The sequence below is a fragment of the Schistocerca gregaria genome, chromosome 1, assembly GCF_023897955.1.
Source record: "Schistocerca gregaria isolate iqSchGreg1 chromosome 1, iqSchGreg1.2, whole genome shotgun sequence".
In the NCBI taxonomy this organism is placed as follows: Eukaryota; Metazoa; Arthropoda; class Insecta; order Orthoptera; family Acrididae; genus Schistocerca; species Schistocerca gregaria.
In genome coordinates this window covers 549,846,019-549,868,504 of record NC_064920.1, presented here as the reverse complement: position 1 = coordinate 549,868,504, position 22,486 = coordinate 549,846,019, and the positions used below count along the sequence as shown (strand labels likewise).

General features: G+C 43.3%; 1 protein-coding gene across 3 annotated transcripts in view; it reads left to right on the top strand.

Annotated features, from left to right (window-relative positions):
* The window catches only part of LOC126356038 (unextended protein-like), a 482,388-nt gene that overhangs the window by 345,764 nt on the left and 114,138 nt on the right, over positions 1-22,486 (top strand). For all 3 annotated transcript variants that reach the window (XM_050006719.1, XM_050006735.1, XM_050006726.1), the window contains exon 3: positions 1,691-1,992. In XM_050006719.1, the coding sequence (XP_049862676.1) occupies positions 1,691-1,992 (302 nt within the window). The remainder of the gene's footprint in view (positions 1-1,690; positions 1,993-22,486) is intronic.

Here is a 22,486-nt window from a genome sequence, read left to right as displayed (position 1 = left end):
CGTGCTACAGTCGCGAAATTTAACCGACAGGGAGAAGATGCTGTGATATGCAAATGATTAGCTTTTCAGAGCATTCACGCAAGGTTGGCGCCGATGGCGAAACCTACAACGTACTGATATGAGGAAAGTTTCCAACCGATTTCTCATACACAAACAGCAGTTGAGCGGCGTTGCCTGGTGAAACGTTGCTGTGACGCCTCGTGTAAGGAGAACAAATGCGTACCATGACGTTTCCGACTTTGATGAAGATCTGATTGTAGCCTATTGCGTTTGCGGTTCATCGCATCGCGAGCTTGCTACACGCGTTGGTCGAGATCCAATGACTGTTAGTAGAATATGGAATCGGTGGGTTCAGGATTTTAATACGGAACGCCATGCTGGATCATAACGGCCTCGTATCACTAGCAGTCGAGATGACAGGCATATTATCCGCATGGGTGTAACGGATCGTGCAACTACGTCTCGATCCCTGAGTCAACAGATGGGGACGTTCGCAAGACAACAACTATCTGCACTAACAGTTCGACCACGTCTGCAGCAGCATGGACTATCAGCTCGGAGACCATGACTGCGGCTACCCTTGACGCTGCTTCACAGACAGGAGCGCCTGCGATGGTGTACTGAACGACGAACTAGGGTGCACGAATGGCAGAACGTAATTTTTTCGGATGAATCGAGGTTCTGTTTAGAGCATCACGATGGTCGCATGCGTGTTTGGCGACATCGCAGTGAACGCACACTGGAAGCGTGTATTCGTCATCGCCATACTGGTGTATCACCCGGCGTGGCGGGATGGGGCTCCATTGGTTACACGTCTCGGTCATCTCTTGTTAGCATTGACGGCACTTTCAACAGTGGACGTTACATTTCAGATGTGTTACGACCCGTGGCTCTACCTTCATTCGATCCCTGCGAAACCCTACATTTCAGCAGGATAATGCACGACCGCATGTTGCATGTCCTGTACGGCCTTGCTGGATACACAAAATGTTCGTCTGCTGCCCTGGCCAGCACATTCTGCAGACCTCTCACCAATTGAAAACGTCTGGTCAATGGTGGCCGAGCAACTGGCTGGTCACAATACACCAGTCACTACTCTTGCTGAACTGTGGTATCGTGTTGAAGGTGAATGGGCAGCTGTACCTGTACACGCCATCCAAGCTGTGTTTGACTCAATGCCCAAGGCGTATCAAGGCAGTTATTAAGGCCAGAGGTAATTGTTCTGGGTACTGGTTTCTCAGGATCTATGCACCCAAACTGTGTGAAAATGTAATCACATGTGCGTTCTAGTATAATATATTTGTCCAATGAATACCCGTTTATCATCTGCATTTATTCTTGGTGTAGCAATTTTAATGGCCAGTAGTGCATACCATTTTTTTGTTGCAAATATTTCACTCTACCTCTATACACATGTACTATGTTTAATGTTGTCTATCTTTGCCTGTGATTATTCCTGTCCGGTGATGTGCCTCTTCCTTAGCAATTATCAGGCAGTGCAATTATAGTACCTTCGCGACTTTTTTGTGAAGAAAGGATTATACAAAATCGCAACTGAGATTACTTTAGGAAAAAGGAAAACGAGATAGTAGCGAATGATTATAGTAATTAGCTAGTATAATTTATTGTACTTGCTCTCTGGAGTGCAGGAGAGGGCTGTAATGCGTCGCTGTGCGGTGTGTGTGCGCAGATCAACCAGGTGTCGGAGGCCGGCACGTCGGCTGAGGCGGTGGTGACTGTGCCGTCCGTGGTGGGCACTTACTACCTGTGCATGGAGATCGGCGAGGGCCCCGCGTTCGTGCACCAGGGCGAGGAGCCGTGGGTGTCGCTGAGCGTGCACACGCCGCTGCTGCCCACGTGGCTGTCCATCATCGTCATCTGCGTCTGCCTCGTCTTCTCGGCGCTCTTCTCCGGCCTCAACCTCGGCCTCATGTCCATGGACCAGACAGACCTCAAGATCATCTGCAACACGGGCACGCCCACCGAGAAGAGGCGAGTACCCCACTCCGTAAAGTCTCGCTTACACCGCGTGCATTTGCACACGATCCGCCAGTGAAGTTCCCTTGTAACTGTGAACAAGCGTTTACACTGGGCTGAAAGAAGAGAAGGCCTTTCCTCTTTTCTTCTTCTTCTTTTCCTCTTTTCTTCTTCTTTTCCTTCTTTTTTTCTTTTCCTCTTCTTCTTTTCCTTCTTTTTTTCTTTTCCTTCTTTTTTCTTTTCCTTCTTTTTTCTTTTCCTTCTTTTTTTCTTTTCCTTCTTTTTTTCTTTTCCTTCTTTTTTTCTTTTCCTTCTTTTTTTCTTTTCCTTCTTTTTTTCTTTTCCTTCTTTTTTTCTTTTCCTTCTTTTTTTCTTTTCCTTTTCCTTCTCCTTTTCCTTTTCCTTTTCCTCCTCCTTTTCCGTATTTTGCCTTTCCGTATTTTGCCTTTCCGTATTTTGCCTTTCCGTATTTTGCCTTTCCGTATTTTGCCTTTCCGTATTTTGCCTTTCCGTATTTTGCCTTTCCGTATTTTGCCTTTCCGTATTTTGCCTTTCCGTATTTTGCCTTTCCGTATTTTGCCTTTCCGTATTTTGCCTTTCCGTATTTTGCCTTTCCGTATTTTGCCTTTCCGTATTTTGCCTTTCCGTATTTTGCCTTTCCGTATTTTGCCTTTCCGTATTTTGCCTTTCCGTATTTTGCCTTTCCGTATTTTGCCTTTCCGTATTTTGCCTTTCCGTATTTTGCCTTTCCGTATTTTGCCTTTCCGTATTTTGCCTTTCCGTATTTTGCCTTTCCGTATTTTGCCTTTCCGTATTTTGCCTTTTTCTATTTCTTTTTTCTCTTTTTATAATAGTAATAGTAATGTAGTAATAGTAATAGTAATGTAGTAATAGTAATAGTAATAGCCTGCACAGGTTTTACTTGATACAACGTTTCTTACAGCCGCAGGGCAAAACTTTCATATTTTTATACACATTTTCCCTCGCGTGTCGACTATTTTTGACGAAACAAAAAATGGCGTAGGAAAAGGAAAAACAGTAGGTTTGTGGATATTAACGCAACCGTGAAACGCGTGGGGATAGTGCACATATCACCTAAATGTATCGCCAATCTTCATTAGTATATTCCAAAATCTTGTACATGAGTTGGTTGACACTTTTGTCCAGCTTCTCGTTACAGTTGAGGGGGGGAGTTTAAAAGCAGGACACTAAGGATGGGAAATAAACCTGAAAAGTTACTAACAATTACACTATGCTTTTTATCAACTTGAGACAGTTAAGACGGTATTGGATCGAATGTCAGTAGCTTATACAGGGTGTCCACAATTAAAGTTCCAGTTTAGAAACGCTGTAGAAACAGAACCACTAAACTAGAATAACATGTTACTGACGCAAGGGGAAATGTCATGGAACAAAAAAATTCAACGAAAATTTGACCAATAGCTGGCGCTGTATGCGTCGTAACATAAATGAGGTCGGCTACATATGACATGAATAGCAATACGACGGCTATATCTAGAGTTTCACATTGCAGCATCCATATTGTTCAATGCGCATGAGTGCACAACTTGGGCATTCAACAGTTGCGGCACAGTTAATTAGGTAAGCCCATCTGCCAGTGCAACGTCTTACCCCCTGCTATGGGAAAAATCGGTTTTTAATTGTCTTGAGGGCAAAAATCGCATGAAAAGCAAAATGACCTCGGTTTCTAATTGTTGTGAGACTACCGCAAGATATGTACAATGCGCTGTCCACCGTTTGTTGCCACAAGTTGAAATAGGGAAACAGAATTTTTCACTACAGATCGGAGTGTCTCGGGAGGCAACGTTCAGAATGCGTTATGAAATGTGTGCCTTCAGTACAGCTACGTTTGGAACTGGAGCACTGAACACATCATCTTTAAAGTAACTCCACAGCCAGACGTCACACGGATTAAGATCGGGTGATGTGGGTAGCCGGGCTGCAGGGAAACGACGGTTGATAATTCCAGCATTCCCGCTTCACTGGCTTCGCTTGCACACACTTATGACACCCAAATAAAATTAAGTACCTGGCATCTCACAAATTATCAGAGTAGTAGTCCATGCCCTCGGGTAAACACCACCGTTCCCTGCAATCGTCTCGAAGATGGTAGTAGGAGCTCACTGGCTGTGCGGAGGAGCGCCATCTTGCATAAAAGTGATCGTACTCACACATCCACGGTGTTGAAGAGTTAGTACGACGTTGGTGCGCAAAAGACTCTCACAGCGTTTACCAGTGGCGGCACGGATAACAGGTCACCCAGGACTCATCTCCCCGAAATAGTACGGCTCCACGATGAACGATGCCGTCAACCTGCATCGCAGTCACCTCGACACAGTGAAGTGTTGCAGGCTGACGTGCGAGCGGATTTACCGTTGCCCACATTCTACAATTCTGCGTATTGACATGTCCTTGGCTATGGAAATGGACTTCGTCTGTCCACAGAATGTTGCATGACCATTCATTGTCCACTTCCATACAAGCAAGAACTTCCACAGCGAATGTTCGTCCTGCCGGTAGGTGAGCAGGAAGCAACTCCTGAACAAGAATGACTTTTTATGGATAGCAATGCAGGATGTTTCATAGGATTTTAGGCACCGTGCTCGCAGGCATGTCCAGCTCTCGGGCAATTTCACGTGCACTGCACATTTGTGCATCACCGCTCGATCCCTCCCGCAATGTCTTTTCGAATTTTGTGATCTTTTCTTCAGACTCTTACCAGACATCGGACCTATATCTTTTTGCACCTGAATGTTCGGCAATTCCGCAGGCTACCGTTCATGTAAATCTGCTTCACCAGCAGCGCGCAATCCTTCGTGGAGACAGTTATGTTAGATATCTCGGACAGCTGTGTGCCACGCGTGTGTTGGTGTGCATATTCTGGCGTTTACAGCGCCATCTATTGGTAAAATTTTAGTTTTTTCCCATGACGTTTCCCTCTTTTTTTTAATAAGATGTTGTTCAAATGTGATGCCATTCTGAGCATTGGTTCTCTTTCTACAGCGTTTTGAAACTGGAATTGCCGGCCGGAGTGGCCGAACGGTTCTAGGCGCTTCAGTCCGGAACCGCGCGACCGCTACGGTCGCAGGTTCGAATCCTGCCTCGTGCATGGATGTGTGTGCTGTCCTTAGGTTAGTTAGGTTTAAGTAGTTCTAAGTCTAGGGGACTGATGACCTCAGCAGTTAAGTCCCATAGTGCTCAGAGCCATTTAAACGATTTGAAACTAGAATTTCAATCACGGACACCCTGTGTATTTGAGAGGGTTCCTGTCGTCTGCAGTGTCAAATGAGAAGCACTCAAGAATTCTATTATAGTACGTATAAGAAAGATGTCAGTGAAATAAAAGTGAGACATAAGCTATGTGATAGAAACTGACACGTAGTTTGTTGGAGGGGAGACAGCGTAATCGCGGGAAAAACTGTACACACACCTTCATTCCGCTATTCTATTAATAGTACAGCTGAAAATTGCCTGAAAAATCATTGAGGGGAAAAGGAGAAGTAGATGCAACTAACCTGAGTAAACCTGTTACGTAAGATGAGTTTGAATTTCTCTCTGAAGAACCCGAATAACAGCAGTGCTCCTGGTATAGACAACAATCCAGCTGAACTGTTTGAATCAGGAGGAACTAAAATGAAAAGTGTGTTTAATCTTTCGTGATACAATGTACACGGTGATTTTGCTGAAGGGGACAAACAAAGGGTTAGGAGCAAGGTCATAAGTACGTTTGGCCGGAAACGCGTTTCAGGAGAGGTACACCCCGCAAGGAGGTGGGATATAAGTGACCCCGGAATTAGCACTAGGCAGGTGGCCCAGCCAGCATAGGATAAGCCAGGCGACCGTGTCGAACGTTTTCCACGACAGTTGCTTGTATCTATATCGCCTACAACGCGTACAGGGCTTATTACACACGGGATTGCCTCTGTGGCGAAGGTTTTGTTGGTGGTTCATCACACAGGCTGTCAGGGTGCTGGGATCAGTTTCATCCATTCTATTCACAGACTATAGTAGCTTTACCAGGGGCGGTATCATCAATCGGTGGGCTGCGGAGAATCCTCACGGTATGGTGAAAGTATGCTATCGGCAGTAGTTCGACCACAGCTTGTGAGCGGGGATTATTGGCGACCGCCTCGTGGGACCAGTCATACTTCCACAAAGCCTCTCATAAATTGAGGCTTACCTGCCCTTGCTACAGTGGCCCTGAATCCCTTGCTGGGAGACGTGCTTTTGGTGCTAGGAAGGTCAGCACGGCTGCTGCATGGTGGTGCTGTAGTTCTCTGCTCTTTTGCGTGGAGCTAAAACACTACTACAGACACAACGTTCCCACTTGCTGGTGTGTTCGCAGGTCGCTTCTGTCAAACATCTTTTATCTCCACCTTCAAGTGGATGTATCTCCTTTGGATGGTAGATCCAGCCAAATGTGCACATGACGGTCTCTGCTGCTTAAACCACCTCAGGCATCGTTTTCTGCAGTTTGTCATCCTATATGTGAGCAGGGAAAGCGCCCGCGGATTCTGTGAAACATATGATACCCATCCCCAAGAAGCCAGATGGCATAAAATGTGAAAGCTACAGAACTCTGAGTCTAGTTGTTCATGCATTAAAATACCCGTGATTCTCCTGAACAGCAAAGAACTATACTCTCAAAAGATCAGTTTATATTCTGAAAAAATAGGGGGACTAAAGAACGAATACCATCCGAAAAATTAGCTGTAGAGAATCGCCTGGAAATGATTCTAATTGTATGCATAGCTTCCAGAAGCAATGAAAAAAGCCTTTAACAATATCAAACGGGACAAAGTGTGAGTCCTTGAAGAAAGCGCGAATAAACTATAGGACTGGATAGTAATATGAAACATTTACAAAAATGAGACAGGTGTCGATGATGAAAGGGCAAACCAAGTAGTATTGCAGGTACGAAAATATGCCACATAAGATTTTGCATTATCCCCCCTTACCTTTAAACCTTAGGTAGAAGAGAGACTTCCTCAGAAGACTCACAGACAGGTACACTAATGTACGGGTAACGAACAGATACGTTACGATATACCTATGATATAACTGTCTTAGCTGAAAGTGCAAGCTCTGTTGGTTTGAATACATACAACCGCGGCTCCTCCCTCAAGAAATATCGGACTCAAAATTTGGAGGCCGGCCGTGGTGGCCGAGCGGTTCTAGGCGCTTCAGTCTCGAACCGCGCGACCGCTATGGTAGCAAGTTCGAATCCTGCCTCGGGTATTGATGTGTGTGTTATCCTTAGGTTAGTTAGGTTTAAGTAGTTCTAAGTTCTAGCAAACTGATGACCTCAGATGTTAAGTCCCATAGCGCTCAGAGCCATTTGAACCATTTTTCAAAATTTGGAGTAAATAAACTTCATTTACCAAAAACGAGTAAGTGCAGTTATTTCTTTGTTAACTGCTGACAACACATTTTAATCCGCATTCAATGTTATTACGTCTTATTTTTGTAATGAAACCAGCCATCATTTCCTCAAATCTGGGCTCAAGATTTTAAATTGCGACTCGCAAATCTTTCTACATGTTTTCAGAATGAGATTTTCACTCTGCAGCGGAGTGTGCGCTGATACGAAACTTCCTGACAGATTAAAACTGTGTGCCGAACCGAGAGTCGAACTCGGGACCTTTGCCTTTCGCGGGCAAGTGCTCTACCATCTGAGCTACCCAAGCAAGACTCACGCCCCGTCTCCTACCTTCCAAACTTTACAGATGCCCTCCTGCAAACCTTTCTTCATATTCATTGGGGATATTTATTTCGTATTGATGACTGCAAAGGTTATAAAACAGTATCACATAAGCAGAACGTTTCAAAAGGTATCTGAACCGGTACTCCTGCTTCACTAAGCTCCAAAATTAGAGCACACTTGAACAAAGAAACTTCGATTTCATTGTCGAGTCCGAAGAAATATCAGTAAATTGCTGTTGTTCTTCCATGGGAAGTATTGATGGAAGCTCTGTACTGAAAGCATCTTTGATCCACTTATGTTGATCAACATTTTCTGGAAAGTACTTCAGAAAGCAAACACTGAGTTCAGTTAAATGACACACACACACACACACACACACACACACACACACACACACACACACACACACACACACACACACACACACACACACACACACACACGAACTCAATTCTTCGGTCAACTGTCTTCCAAAACCGTGTGAAGAGCAGACAAAACTTAATGTACATGTATTTGTCATCCAACTTCTATAAGACAGTGCTAAATTGCCACCTGCCACCTACCACGCTGCCATAGTAACAACACATCTTGCAGGCCCGCTAACCGTCTCTCACAAAGGAAACAAACAAAATTTTTATTTTTATAGTTCAAATTGCTGTGAGCACTGTGCGACTGAACATCCGAGGTCATCAGTCCCCTTGAACGTATAACTACTTAAACCTAACTAAGCTAAGGACATCACACCCATCCATGCCCGAGGTAGGAGTCGAACCTGCGACCGTAGCAGCAGCGCGGTTCCAGACTGAAGCGCCTAGAACCGCTCGGCCACAGCAGCCGGCTATTTTTATGAAACCATCGCGACGCCAATGTAAAACCCAAAGAAGAGAGAGCCAAAGTTCGCTATTGCGTTGATAACTATTTGTCTGAGCAAGTTGACTCATTTACTTATTTAGTAAGAAAGATCAGTAGGAATGGACAGAACAAAGCAGAAGTTAGAACTGCTCAAGAGAAAACTGTCTTCAACAAGATGATCATCCGATCTTCAAAAAGCACCGACACTGATATCAGGTAAATGTGTCTCAAAGCCTTAGTGCGGTGTGAGGCACGTTACAGCAGCAAAACCAACACTATGGCCACCGAGCAAAAGTAACTGAATTTTTTTAAGATTTGTTGTTATAAACACGCGTTCAAAGTGAACTGACGCGGTTTCAAGCGAAGAGGACCATAAGAGCGTGTCTGAAGAGAAGGCTGTCCAATCGAAAATAGCGCATGTTGTTGCCTCGCAGTGAGAGAGCGAAAAATGACGGCGCAAAAAAACTTTCGCGGCAGGCCGCAACGACTTGCTTTTGACGTCACGAACATAACACGGGAATGAAAGACTGACAGCAAATATTAATAAATTGATAGTATTGATTTTTTTATTTCACAGATATTTGCGATATTACGAACAGCACAAGAGAGCACTACCTTTGTAAAAACTTCACATCTGTTGTCGAGTAAAACCGGTTCCCAGATTGGCAAGGATGAGAGAACGTACTTCCAAAAAGTACTTACTACATTAGACTTTTTTCTGAAAAAAATAATAATAATCTGGATTTGTTTAGGTGAACTGTCGATTCGTGCGCTTTACCATTATACGTCAATGACAGAATTACACCAAGAGCAGTGACGTAATGACATGTCACTCGATGGAGCAGACGCCATACTGATTTTGGAATATTTATATGCTCTTTATTACATCTCACAGTATGCCCTTTCAAGGCAATAACACATTGAAGGTTTATCACAGACGTGTGTCTTATAATTAAATTTCAGTTAGTGACCTGTCAATCGTACAAGCCTTAAAGAGGCATTTGGGACACTGAGAAGTTAACAGATGACCGGACATGTGCACTGATCCACCCCTTACAAAGAAGGGTGATTTGAGTGACATCAACAATTATAGAGGGATCCCATTGATACCAGTCACCTATAAGATATTATCTAAGGCATTATTGAACAGAGCCGAACCCCAATTGGACCCAAAACGTGAAGATTGTCAGGGTGGTTTTAGAAAAGGACGTTCTTGTGCTGAATAGATCCTTAACTTGAAGTCAGTATTAAGTCAAATTAAACTAGCGAATAAACAGTACGTAGTTACTTTCGTTGACTTCAAGAAAGCATACGATTCTATCGACAGACATACTCTAATGAGAATTTTGCAGGAAATGGGCCTGGACCAGAAAACCCACAGCCTTATCCAAAATACCCTGAGTAACACTAGATCACGAGTAAAGTTCACGGGAACACTTTCAGAAAGTTTCGAATAAAGACAGGAGTTAGACAGGAGTTAGACAGGGAGACGGACTTTCACCTCTTCCTTTCAACTGTGCACCTGACAAGGTGATCAGAGAGTGGCGAAAAGAAATGGAAGTCCAAATATACCGAGCGGTATTAACCTGGGACACAAATGGGACTAGTAGTAGACTGTTTAGCTTTCGCAGATGATCTGGTGCTTATAGCAAGCTCAGTAGAAGTAGCAATAAAGCAGCTCAATGTGCTCAAACTCCAGGCTGCCAAGGCAGGACTTCAATTGCCACTAGAAAAGACAAAATACCTCACCAGCATCAGTGATACTCCCAGTGAACTACAACTGGTAGGTCAAATTGAGAAAGTTGACAGATTTTGGTATCTAGGAGAGTGGTTGGAACATAATCTATGAGAAGAAACAGCACTAACAACTCGGATTAAAAAGTTAAAATTAGCATATCGATTAACCCAGAACATCTATAATCTCTGTCAAAAAATGTCTCTGATCACTATGGGACTCAACTGCGGTGGTCATCAGTCCCCTAGAACTTAGAACTACTGAAACCTAACTAACCTAAGGACATCACACACACCCATGCCCGAGGCAGGATTCGAACCTGCGGCCGTAGCAGCAGCGCGGCTCCGTACTGGAGCGCCTGGAACCGCACGACCACCGCGGCCGGCTAATCTCTGTCAACTTGTTGATTGTTTTGTCTCTAGCTCTGCAGCTATAGCGTCTTCTCCTGGTGCTTTGTTATTCTTCAGGGACTGAATGATGTTTTTCACTACTTCTTCTGTTTATTCATCATCATTTCCTATGTAGAACGCTGTACTCATCTGACCGGAACTGTTATTCTGCCTATCATACCACTTCACAGATTGCCACCATATCTAACTTCAGCTTATGTATTTCCATTTTTAAATTCTGTAAGCCATCCACCCAGTTATCGGCCCCAACATTCCACCCATCGAGCCATCGAGCCGTGCAGCGCAATTTTTGTTTCTCTAGAAGTCACAGAATATATAGCGCGTTTTGTGGCGCTTTTACGCTTGTCACACCGCTATACCACCTGTGTTACACTGATAGACATTTGTTGCTCTTAATCACCTGTCGGGGAACTTTTTGCCAGCTCCTTACAACTGAGTCTTCTTCTCAAGAATGTAGTCAGTTAACTACGAATTAGTAATACGTTACACGTTTCTTTGGCTTTATATCATGAGCAACTATACCCGACACACAACTTATGCAATCTTTACGACGTTTCTCATCGAGCCACATACGTTATCTCGCATTTATAGCTGCTTCTCTCACACAAATAACGACAAAAATTCAGAAATTCAGGGTCGCCACCAGCCCAAGCCCTTCTTAACCATTTAGAAAAAAACGGAGCTGGAAAATTATTAGTTCAATTACTTTAATAATTTAATTACAAGTATGCAAATTTCTTTAAGTAGCCAGATAAATAACACTCCATGCCGTGCATGAACAACTTATTAATTCAGAATTGGAAATCGGAGTAAGTGTGTAAGATCAACACCACAGAATTTATCTTTCACGTAGATTATTTATTGTATCTAAGTATTCGGCTGCACATTCTAACTACATAACTGGTGCCTCACTAGGAATATGTAAGAAAGAATTACGTGAGAATGTAACAGAGCACAATTTAACTACAGCAAGAAGAAACACACAAAACGGGGATGGAAGACAATGATACTATCATCTCCTTTGCATTCATACCACAAAAATATCTCAATGAGATTCGCATTACGATTCTACTCATGCACTATTCTGGACAGAGGTTTAACCAATGCACGAGGTTGTGCCATAATTATTCAACATAATAACTGAAATCATGAAAGAAGGTTGTATACGTGGAAGAACCCTGGAGATACTAAAAGGTATCAGATAGATTATATAATGGTAAGACAGAGATTTAGGAACCAGGTTTTAAGTTGTAAGACATTTCCAGGGGCAGATGTGGACTCTGACCACAATCTATTGGTTATGACCTGTAGATTAAAACTGAAGACACTGCAAAAATGTGGGAAATTAAGGAGATGGGACCTGGATAAACTGAAAGAACCAGAGGTTGTACAGAGTTTCAGAGAGAGCATAAGGGAACAATTGACAGGAATAGGGGAAAGAAATACAGTAGAAGAAGAATGGGTAGCTCTGAGGGATGTAGTAGTGAAGGCAGCAGAGGATAAAGTAGGTACAAAGACGAGGGCTGCTAGAAATCCTTGGGTAACAGAAGAAATATTGAATTTAATTGATGAAAGGAGAAAATATAAAAATGCAGTAAATGAAGCAGGCAAAAAGGAATACAAACGTCTCAAAAATGAGATCGACAGGAAGTGCAAAATGGCTAAACAGGGATGGCTAGAGGACAAATGTAAGGATGTAGAAGCTTATCTCACTAGGGGTAAGATAGATACTGTCTACAGGAAAATTAAAGAGACCTTTGGAGAGAAGAGAACCACGTGTATGAATATCAAGAGCTCAGATGGCAGCCCAGTTCTAAGCAAAGAAGGGAAGGCAGAAAGGTGGAAGGAGTATATAGAAGGTTTATACAAGGGCGATGTACTTGAGGACAATATTATGGAAATGGAAGAGGATGTAGATGAAGACGAAATGGGAGATACGATACTGCGTGAAGAGTTTGACAGAGCACTGAAAGACCTGAGTCGAAACAAGGCCCCCGGAGTAGACAACATTCCATTAGAGCTACTGACGGCCTTGGGACAACCAGTCCTGACAAAACTCTACCAGCTGGTGAGCAAGATGTATGAGACAGGCGAAATACCCTCAGACTTCAAGAAGAATATAATTCCAATCCCAAAGAAAGCAGGTGCTGACAGATGTGAAAATTACCGAACCATCAGTTTAATAAGCCACGGCTGCAAAATACTAACGCGAATTCTTTACAGACGAATGGGAAAACTGGTAGATGCAGACCTCGGGGAGGATCAGTTTGGATTCCGTCGAAATGTTGGAACACGTGAGGCAATACTGACCTTACGACTTATCTTAGAAGAAAGATTAAGAAAAGGCAAACCTACGTTTCTAGCATTTGTAGACTTAGAGAAAGCTTTTGACAATGTTGACTGGAATACTCTTTTTCAAATTCTAAAGGTGGCAGGGGTAAAATACAGGGAGCGAAAGGCTATTTATAATTTGTACAGAAACCAGATGGCAGTCATAAGAGTCGAGGGGTATGAAAGGGAAGCAGTGGTTGGGAAAGGAGTGAGACAGGGTTGTAGCCTCTCCCCGATGTTATTCAATCTGTATATTGAGCAAGCAGTAAAGGAAACAAAAGAAAAATTTGGAGTAGGTATTAAAATTCATGGAGACGAAGTAAAAACTTTGAGGTTCGCCGATGACATTGTAATTCTGTCAGAGACAGCAAAGGACTTGGAAGAGCAGTTGAACGGAATGGACAGTGTCTTGAAAGGAGGATATAAGATGTACATTAACAAAAGCAAAACGAGGATAATGGAATGTAGTCAAATTAAATCGGGTGATGCTGAGGGCATTAGATTAGGAAATGAGACACTTAAAGTAGTAAAGGAGTTTTGCTATTTGGGGAGCAAAATAACTGAGGGTCGAAGTAGAGAGGATATAAAATGTAGACTGGCAATGGCAAGGAAAGCGTTTCTGAAGAAGAGAAATTTGTTAACATCGAATATAGATTTATGTATCAGGAAGTCGTTTCTGAAAGTATTTGTATGGAGTGTAGCCACGTATGGAAGTGAATCATGGACAATAACTAGTTTGAACAAGAAGAGAATAGAAGCTACAGAAGAATGCTGAAGTTTAGATGGGTAGATCACATAACTAATGAGGAAGTATTGAATCGGATTGGGGAGAAGAGAAGTTTGTGGCACAACTTGACCAGAAGAAGGGATCGGTTGGTAGGACATGTTTTGAGGCATCAAGGGATCACAAATTTAGCATTGGAGGGCAGCGTGGAGGGTAAAAATCGTAGAGGGAGACCGAGAGATGAGTACACTAAGCAGATTCAGAAGGATGTAGGTTGCAGTAGGTACTGGGAGATGAAGCAGCTTGCACAGGATAGAGTAGCATGGAGAGCTGCATCAAACCAGTCTCAGGACTGAAGACAACAACAACAACAATAACTGCGTCTGCTGCTTGCAAACGGCCGAACCAGAGCACGTGCTGCATTCCGAATCAAACTGTTGTGCTACTTTGTAGAAAGCGCACGAAAGAAATTATAGCTCATTAAACAAGCAAACTGTTAGAATAAAGCCTATTGCGGTGCCGTGGTGGACCAGAAGGGTCGTTGATTACCAAACACGTGGCACAAAATCGACACACAAAGACAAAAGCACCTTCCACAAAATATAAGATTATAAATCATACTCGCCTCGACACAGTATTACACTCACGTCAGGTTGAAGTGATCCTAACCAGCTTTTCCTAATCGGATTTACCTTTTGAAATTCTACTTAATCTTTGTTCAAAATGAACACAGTAACTTACACACTTTTAACTTAAACAGCAAAAAGTCGCCTATTTAAAGCAATATAATTATGGCACATTCGGAAAAATAACTTGCTTCACACGCTTCAGTTAAGCTCAAGCTCTTAAGTATTTCAACAGTTACACATTACGAAGTTGTAACTCAACTTGCTTCCTATCACCTGAAACCCCACTTACGAGCTACGATCCGTACTCACCAAGCGTTCGCCGAAGAGTGCCGCTTTCTCTCTCGATATTACCTAGCTCCCCGTGCTGCGGAAGCTACCAGAGGGGTAGCCTTCCGTCACCAACCTCACACACAAAAAAAGACTTCGACTAAGATGGATAAACCTCTCTGTTCAGGTATTGGAAACCTAAGCTGGTCATCCTGTGCTCTCCTTTGAACGAGAAGCAACAGCGTCTGCTCCCAGCAGTTCGTGAATTGAGCTAAAACCAGGTTGTAAAGTGAATAAGTTGTACCAAATTCAACAAGCGTCTTAGGTAACGACTTCACAAGAGACGTTTCAAATGTCACGGAATGCATGCGCAGTATATAACTATATTGTGATGGCAGTCAGCGCGGGTGAAGGCGGTGCTGGAGTACTGCCTGTTCTTCGTGTTTTGCTGTCCCTCTCAGCTCATATGGGCAAAACGAACGTCACAATAGATTAATTTGAGACAGCTCTGTCGAATGGACACGTAAAACTCCTTTTTAAAAATCATTTTGTTCGTGGCTGGAAAGAGACCGACGAATTCCTTCGACACTGGGCGTCACGTGACAAACGTGATGCGCAGTATTTGTTTGGGCAGACTCCAACTGCACATTGCAAAAAACAAAATTGCAAATATCTGCCAAAACTCCAGGTAGAAGGCGCCTCACGACTGTTTGGAGAGACACTATGTACGAGGGTCGGTCAAAAAGTAATGCCTCCCATTTTTTTTCTACTTAAAAAAATTAAGTTAAGTGAAAAATTTGAATTTGGCGCCATTCCTCAAACCTTCTTCTGCAATCCACTGCAGTAGTAACTTTCTGTGTCAACAGGTGGCAGCACAGCAGAAGTTTGTAAGATGGCCGACATCGATGTTCGTTTGAGACAGCGTTGTGTGATTGAATTCTTGAATGCAGAAGGTGAAACGCCCATACGCATTCATGAAAGACTGAAGAAGGTGTATGGTGTTGTGACAGTGGATGTCAGCACTGTTAGACGATGGGTTCGTCGTTGTAAGGAAGCTGAAGGGCAAACACCGTTGACTGACGAAAAGCGGAGCGGCAGGCCGGTGAGTGCAGTGACTCCACACAACATTCAGCAAGTTGATGACATCATTCGTGGTGACCGTCGGGTGACTGCAGATGAAGTGTGTCGCATTATTTCTCTTAGTAAAGGCAGTGTGATCACGATTATTAAACAATTGGGGTACTCAAAAGTTTGTGCACGGTGGGTTCCAAGAATGTTAACCGATCAGAATAAAGAGGCAAGGAAAACAATAGCCTCCCAACACTTGCAGCGCTTCCGTTTGGAGGGAGATGAGTTTCTGAAAAAAATTGTGACCGGGGACGAAACATGGGTGCATTTTTTTGAACCCGAATCAAAGAGGCAGTCAATGGAGTGGCGTCACACAAGCTCGTCGAGGAAGAAAAAATTCAAAACTGTGCGATCGGCAGGGAAAGTTATGGCAACAGTTTTCTGGGATACAGAGGGTGTGATTCTGGTTGATTTTTTGGAGCAGGGATGCACAATAAATTCTGTTCAATACGTCACAACCCTCAAAAAACTTAAAGCACGTCTTCAGCGAGTTCGCCCAACAAAATCAATGGCAGATGTTCTTCTTTTGCATGACAATGCAAGACCACACACCAGTCGTCACACCTCTGACGAGATTGTCAAAATTGGATGGGAAGTTTTGCCTCATCCCCCCTACAGCCCTGACCTGGCACCATCAGACTTCCATCTGTTCGGGCCACTAAAAGAAGCTCATCGTGGGATTCATTTTGAAGATGAGGAGGCCGTCAAAACATCTGTGCGTCAATGGCTTAGGAAGCAGAGCTGTGATTTTTACCGTGCTGGGATACATGCCTTTGTTCAAAGATGGACCATAACTGTAGAGATGGGCGGAGATTACATTGAAAATTGACAAAATGATCCTCAAAGTTGTGGTTTTCAACCTATGTAATTGCATTTAAATTTCCTGACAATTAAATGTAGAAAAAAAATAGGAGGCATTACTTTTTGACTGACCCTCGTATTTGCTTGGTGTGCAGCTCTTTAAAGGCGGACACACTATACGCAAAACAGTAATGAAGTTTTCCTTTACTGCCGAAAATTTGGTGTTCGTGGCAGTTCAGGCACATTGCACCTTAATTCACTACAATGAGACGAGTTTCAATAGTATACACAGTCCGTCAGAAAGTTCTGAGACTGGCTTTATTCCTGGGCGCAGTTACAACGGTGGTAAATTGAACCAACACCTCTTCACAGCAGATGTGGATTCGACCAGCCAGTTGTGAGTAGGTATGTAAAGTAACCGGCGAGCTACCATATCGTGTTGACACTGTGGTGTCGCAAACCGCAGTGGAGCAACAAACTGAGCAAATAAAGTGTTAGACGTTCTCTATAACATTTTGAAAAAGACAGAAATGTTTACAAAGTTTGTACCACATACATCGACCCTCAACCGTTAAACGACGCTTCATTGTGTGCCACAACCTGATTGAAATGCAAAATGCGGACAATTCTTGCAAAAAAAAAAAAAAAATAAAAATAAATAAATAAATAAAATAAAAAAAATAAAAATAAAAAAAAATTAAAAAAATAAAGACCTGTGGCGAGGCTTGGTGTTACCGGCCGACCGCGGTGGCAGAGCGGTTCTAGGCGCTTCAGACCAGAACCGCGCGACTGCTACGGTCGCAGGTTCGAATCCTGCCTCGGGCATGGATGTGTGTGATGTCCTTAGGTTAGTTAGGTGTAAGTAGTTCTAAGTTCTAAGGGACTGATGACCTCAGGTGTTAAGTCCCATAGTTCTCAGAGCCATTTGAACCATTTGAACTTTGTGTTATCAGTGCGAACTTGCTACAGAACAACAAAGCACAGAAGGATCTCAGGTGGTTCCCTAACATCGAAAAAGTGCAAATTGACGCGTGAATTGAACATCATTCCAAACAAGGACTTCTCTGGCAGTTTCACATGGTTTTATGAACGTTCTGTGCGTTGAACTAAAATGTTGAGAAAGGGAGCTGGGGGAAGGAGGAAGGGAGACCATGTAGAAGACTTGAAGCATTGAAACCACCATCTTAAGTCTGTTTTTTATTAATCAAATGACGAAACTCATTGGACTGACAGGAGTACACCAACGACCTCGTTTGTGTTTATACAGTAATTTGAAACATCAACTGTTCTTATTTTAAACCCAAATATCTGCCGGTTTTAGTATTGACAGTCTTCACGGATGAGGATTAATATGTTTTAAGGCACCGTATTGCATTAGTAAGTATTAAAATGTGTAATGCATGCCACGAAAGTAAGTATATGACCCAAGACTTTAATAGGAAACATACGATTACTAAATATATATACAGAGCAGTACTGAAAACTGTTGCTTTCACTTCCGGTGTTGACGCTCCACGCGTGGCCATATCCTCCGCCACAGACCGACGCGCACACGATGGACAGCGTAACAGGCTGTACCACACCTTTTTCCCCATTTTGTTGGGTATTGTTCGTTGCATTTGGTCTGGGTGGACGTCACACGACATCCGTTCCAGCTGATCGTTGATTTCTTTACTCATTTTATTACAGAGGGCTAGCAGCCCTCTGACCGAACACGCTGAGCTTCCGTGCCGGCTTGTCCTCGACCGAGGCCGCCCCGCTGTTTGCATTGCTACGCTACTAGGTCCCGGAAGAAGACAAGATAACGATTTGCTCTGAAAGAAGTTTGTTCGTTAAACAGGCGCTGCGATCATCTTGCCGTGAACAAATATTTCCATTTCTTCTATTATATTTAAGGTGTAGCTTTTAGCTCCCTCGTGAAGTTCCGAAATTATCTTGTGTACGATCAATTTTATGCTTTATAGGCGTTCAGATGATTAGCGAGGGCACTCTTGTTCTGATCATGTGTGTACTCTCTAAATTGAACTGCAAAGCTCCTTTCTGTTCGTCGGACGCAATATTTATTCAGTCTAATCTACATGTACATCTAGATCTAATGGACTACGCGGTAATTCACATTTAAGTGCCTGGCAGTGGGCTCATCGACCCGCGTCGACACTATTTCTCTGACGATCCACTATCAAACAGCACTCGCTAAAAAGGAACAATTCGATCTCTCCGTGCTAGCTCTTATTCCCAAAATTTTATTACTATGACCAGTTCTCCTTACATATTTGTGTGTCAACGAAATACATTACTGGCCCGTAAAATTACTACACCAAGAAGAAATGTAGATGATAAACGGGTACTCATTGGACAAATATTTTATACTAGAACTGACATGTGATTACATTTTCACGCAATTTGGGTGCATTGATACTGAGAAATCAGTAGCCAGAACAACCACCTCTGGCCGTAATAACGGCCTTGATACGCCTGGGCATTGAGTCAAACAGAACTTGGATGACGTGTACAGGTACAGCTGCCCATGCAGCTTCAACACGATACCACAGTTCATCAAGAGTAGCGGCTGGCGTAATGTAACGAGCCAATTGCTCTGCCAACATTGACCGGGCGTTTTCAGTTGGTGAGAGATCCGGAGAATGTGCTGGCCAGGGCAGCAGTCCAACATTTTGTGTATCCAGAAAGGCCCGTACAGGACCTGCAACATGCGGTCGTGCATTATCCTGCTCAAATGTATGGTTTCGCAGGGATCGAATGAAGGGTAGAGCCACGGGTCGTAACACACCTGAAATGTAACGTCCACTGTTCAAGGTGCCGTCAATGTGAACAAGAGGTGACCGAGACGTGTAACCAATGACACCCCACACCATCACCCCGGGTAATACGCCAGTATGGCGATGACGAATACACGCTTCCAATGTGCGTTCACCGCGATGTCGCCAAACACGGATGCGACCATCATGATGCTCTAAACACAACCTCGATTCATCCGAAAAAATGACGTTTTGCCATCCGTGCACCGAAATTCGTCGTTGAGTACACCATTGCAGGCGCTCCTGTCTGTGATGCAGCGTCAAGGGTAACAGCAGCCATGGTCTCCGAGCTGATAGTCCATGCTGCTGCAAACGTCGTCGAACTGTTGGTGCAGATGGTTGTTGTCTTGCGAACGTCCCCATCTGTTGACTCAGGGATCTAGACGTGGCTGCACGATCCGTTACACCCATGCGGATAAGATGCCTGTCATCTCGACTGCTAGTGATACGAGGCCGTTATGATCCAGCATGGCGTTCCGTATTATCATCCCGAGACCACCGATTCCATATTCTGTTAACAGTCATTGGATCTCGACCAACGCGAGCACCAATGTCGCGATACGATAAACCGCAATCGCTATGGGCTACAACACGACCTTTGTCAAAGTCGGAAAGGTGATGGTACGCATTTCTCCTCCTTACACGAGGCATCACAACAACGTTTCACCAGGCAACGGCGATCAACTGCTGTTTGTGTATGAGAAATCAGTTGGAAACTTTCCTCATGTGAGCATGTTGTAGGTGTCGCCACCGGCGCCAGTCTTGTATGAATGCTCTGAAATGCTAATCATTTGCATGTCACAGCATCTTCTTCCTGTCGGTTAAATTTCGCGTCTGTAGCAAGTCATTTTCGTGGTGTAGCAATTTTAATGGCCAGTAGTGTATTTCCGAGTAGCGAAGAGAAATATGGAAACTGAAATTCTGTGAAAATATCTCGCCGTGAGCAAAAACGCTCATGATTTAATGATTGCCACCCAAAGTCCCATACTATATCAGCGACTCTTTACCCCTTTTTCTCGATAACACACAACGAACTGCCCTTCTTTGAACTTTTTCGATGTCCTCCCTCAATGTTATCAGTTAAAGATCCCACACCGCCCTGCAGTGCTCTGAATAAAGGCAAGCGCAATGTTGGCAGTCTATTTAGTGGGTTTGTTGAATTTTCTTGGTTTTCTACCAAGGAATGCTGTATTTATTTCGCCTTCCCCACAACGTTATTTGTGTGACCGTTCCAATTTGAAGTATTCGTTACTGTTATTCATAGGTATTTGCTCGAATTGACAGCTTTTATAATTCTGCTATTTATTAACTGAAATTTAATGGGTTCCTTTTAGTACTCATGTGGAGTATTTGCCACTTTTCATTATTAAGGGTCAGTTGCTGTAGTAAGACAGAGCTAGAAACAAATACGTCCGAGAGCAAAGAAATTTTACGAGAACAACATATATCTATTTTCGTTCTGGTCTCGAATGCTGCGTTGTTGTCGGAAATGGTGCTGAAACTCTGGGCTTGAGTTCTCGAGAACGCGTTGGAATCGAAAGCTTTTCAGCTCTCCGATAACCGAACACAGCAGCCTGATTGAAATTAGTTCGCGTCTGATGTTGAAAGCCCACAGCTGCGGTGCTGTAGCGACAATAATGTCTTCAGGCAGCCACAGGGCTCCATCTCCGTGCCAATAGAAAATCGCTCTGAAGCCTTATACCTTACAAAATTACGTAAAAAGCAAAATCTGAAATTCAAATATCTTGTAGATCTCTATAGTATCTCTAAGCATGTCAAAATTGTGTTCATTTCAGTTAGGGACAGCAGCATAATGATAGTTTCGTACGGTGATATTTTCACATCTTGGAAACAGCTTTACATTTATATGTTATCTTGAAAACTTTGTATGTTAGTGAAATATTTTTTTCGTTGATTTCCTGAATCGATGGCAAATAAATCTTTTCAAAGTTTGGTATTACATTGTGTTTGGTATGTATAAGCTGTCGAAAGTTTAAAGTCTTCCTACAAACACCATGTACAAATTCTGAAATACAGGCATAGCGTAGATCCGTATGCAGTGTCTTAAGTTTGTCAAAAATCAGTTGTTACTTCGGTTTTCTGAAAGCACGTGAAATTTTCACGTTCCGAAAGTTTCCTATTTGTGAACTAGAGGATATGGTGCTTCACGCAGCGGAAGCGGCAATACAGTTTGAGCTGCCTAAGAACACAGTATCGAATGAAAAACGTCCGGTACGTTATTCAGTAGTAGTATTGTAAGAAAGGTATCGTTTTCATAAGAATATTGATACCTTGAGCTATCGATATTACTTAGGCTGGATAAAAAGATTAGAGTATGTACATACTGATGGCTCCAATCTCTCCATCTGTTTTCAAACAAACGGATTCCAAGCCAAGTCATTTCAAACAAATTATTGCCAAGATCGGCAAAGTGGGACAAATGATTTCGACCACTCGCTCTGTCGCTAACGCGTACACGGAACGATAAACTGTTGCCCTGCATGGAGGACCGCATCGCGAGGACGGCGAATACACACCGGCAAGGGCGCAGGAAAAGTGGGGCGGAAAACTGACAGAAAAAAAGAAAGGAAAGACGGCTTAACATCTAACCGCGAGTGTTCCTATATTCTGCCCACGACAAGAATAGTTTGTCGGCCCGCGACTGTAAACACTGTGTCGTTTCGTTAAACAGCATCATAAGGAAATTACTGCAACCGAACAGACGTCTACCGCTGACATGGTTTACGTGGATACAGTGCGCTTTGTCCATACAACTACCGCCTATATAGGTCGCTTATGTTAAACAGTGGAGTTATTGCTGCTACTTTGATACTGTATCGTAGGATCGCAAAGCTGGCGAGCGGGTGTCGGAGAAAATATGCCATTAGACAGAACGCATTGCCGGTTTTTGCAAGTAAAGAACTGGAACGAGACGCGGCGGAAAAGGAAGTAACAAAAAAGGTGGAAGAGGTACGTGATTTACTATGTCTACCAGGCATTCTCGCCGCTATGTGTAAATAAAAAAGAATTCAATTATAAGCCTTCTCTAGCCGATGAATAATATTACGAGAGCTTTTGGTCATTAGGCCTA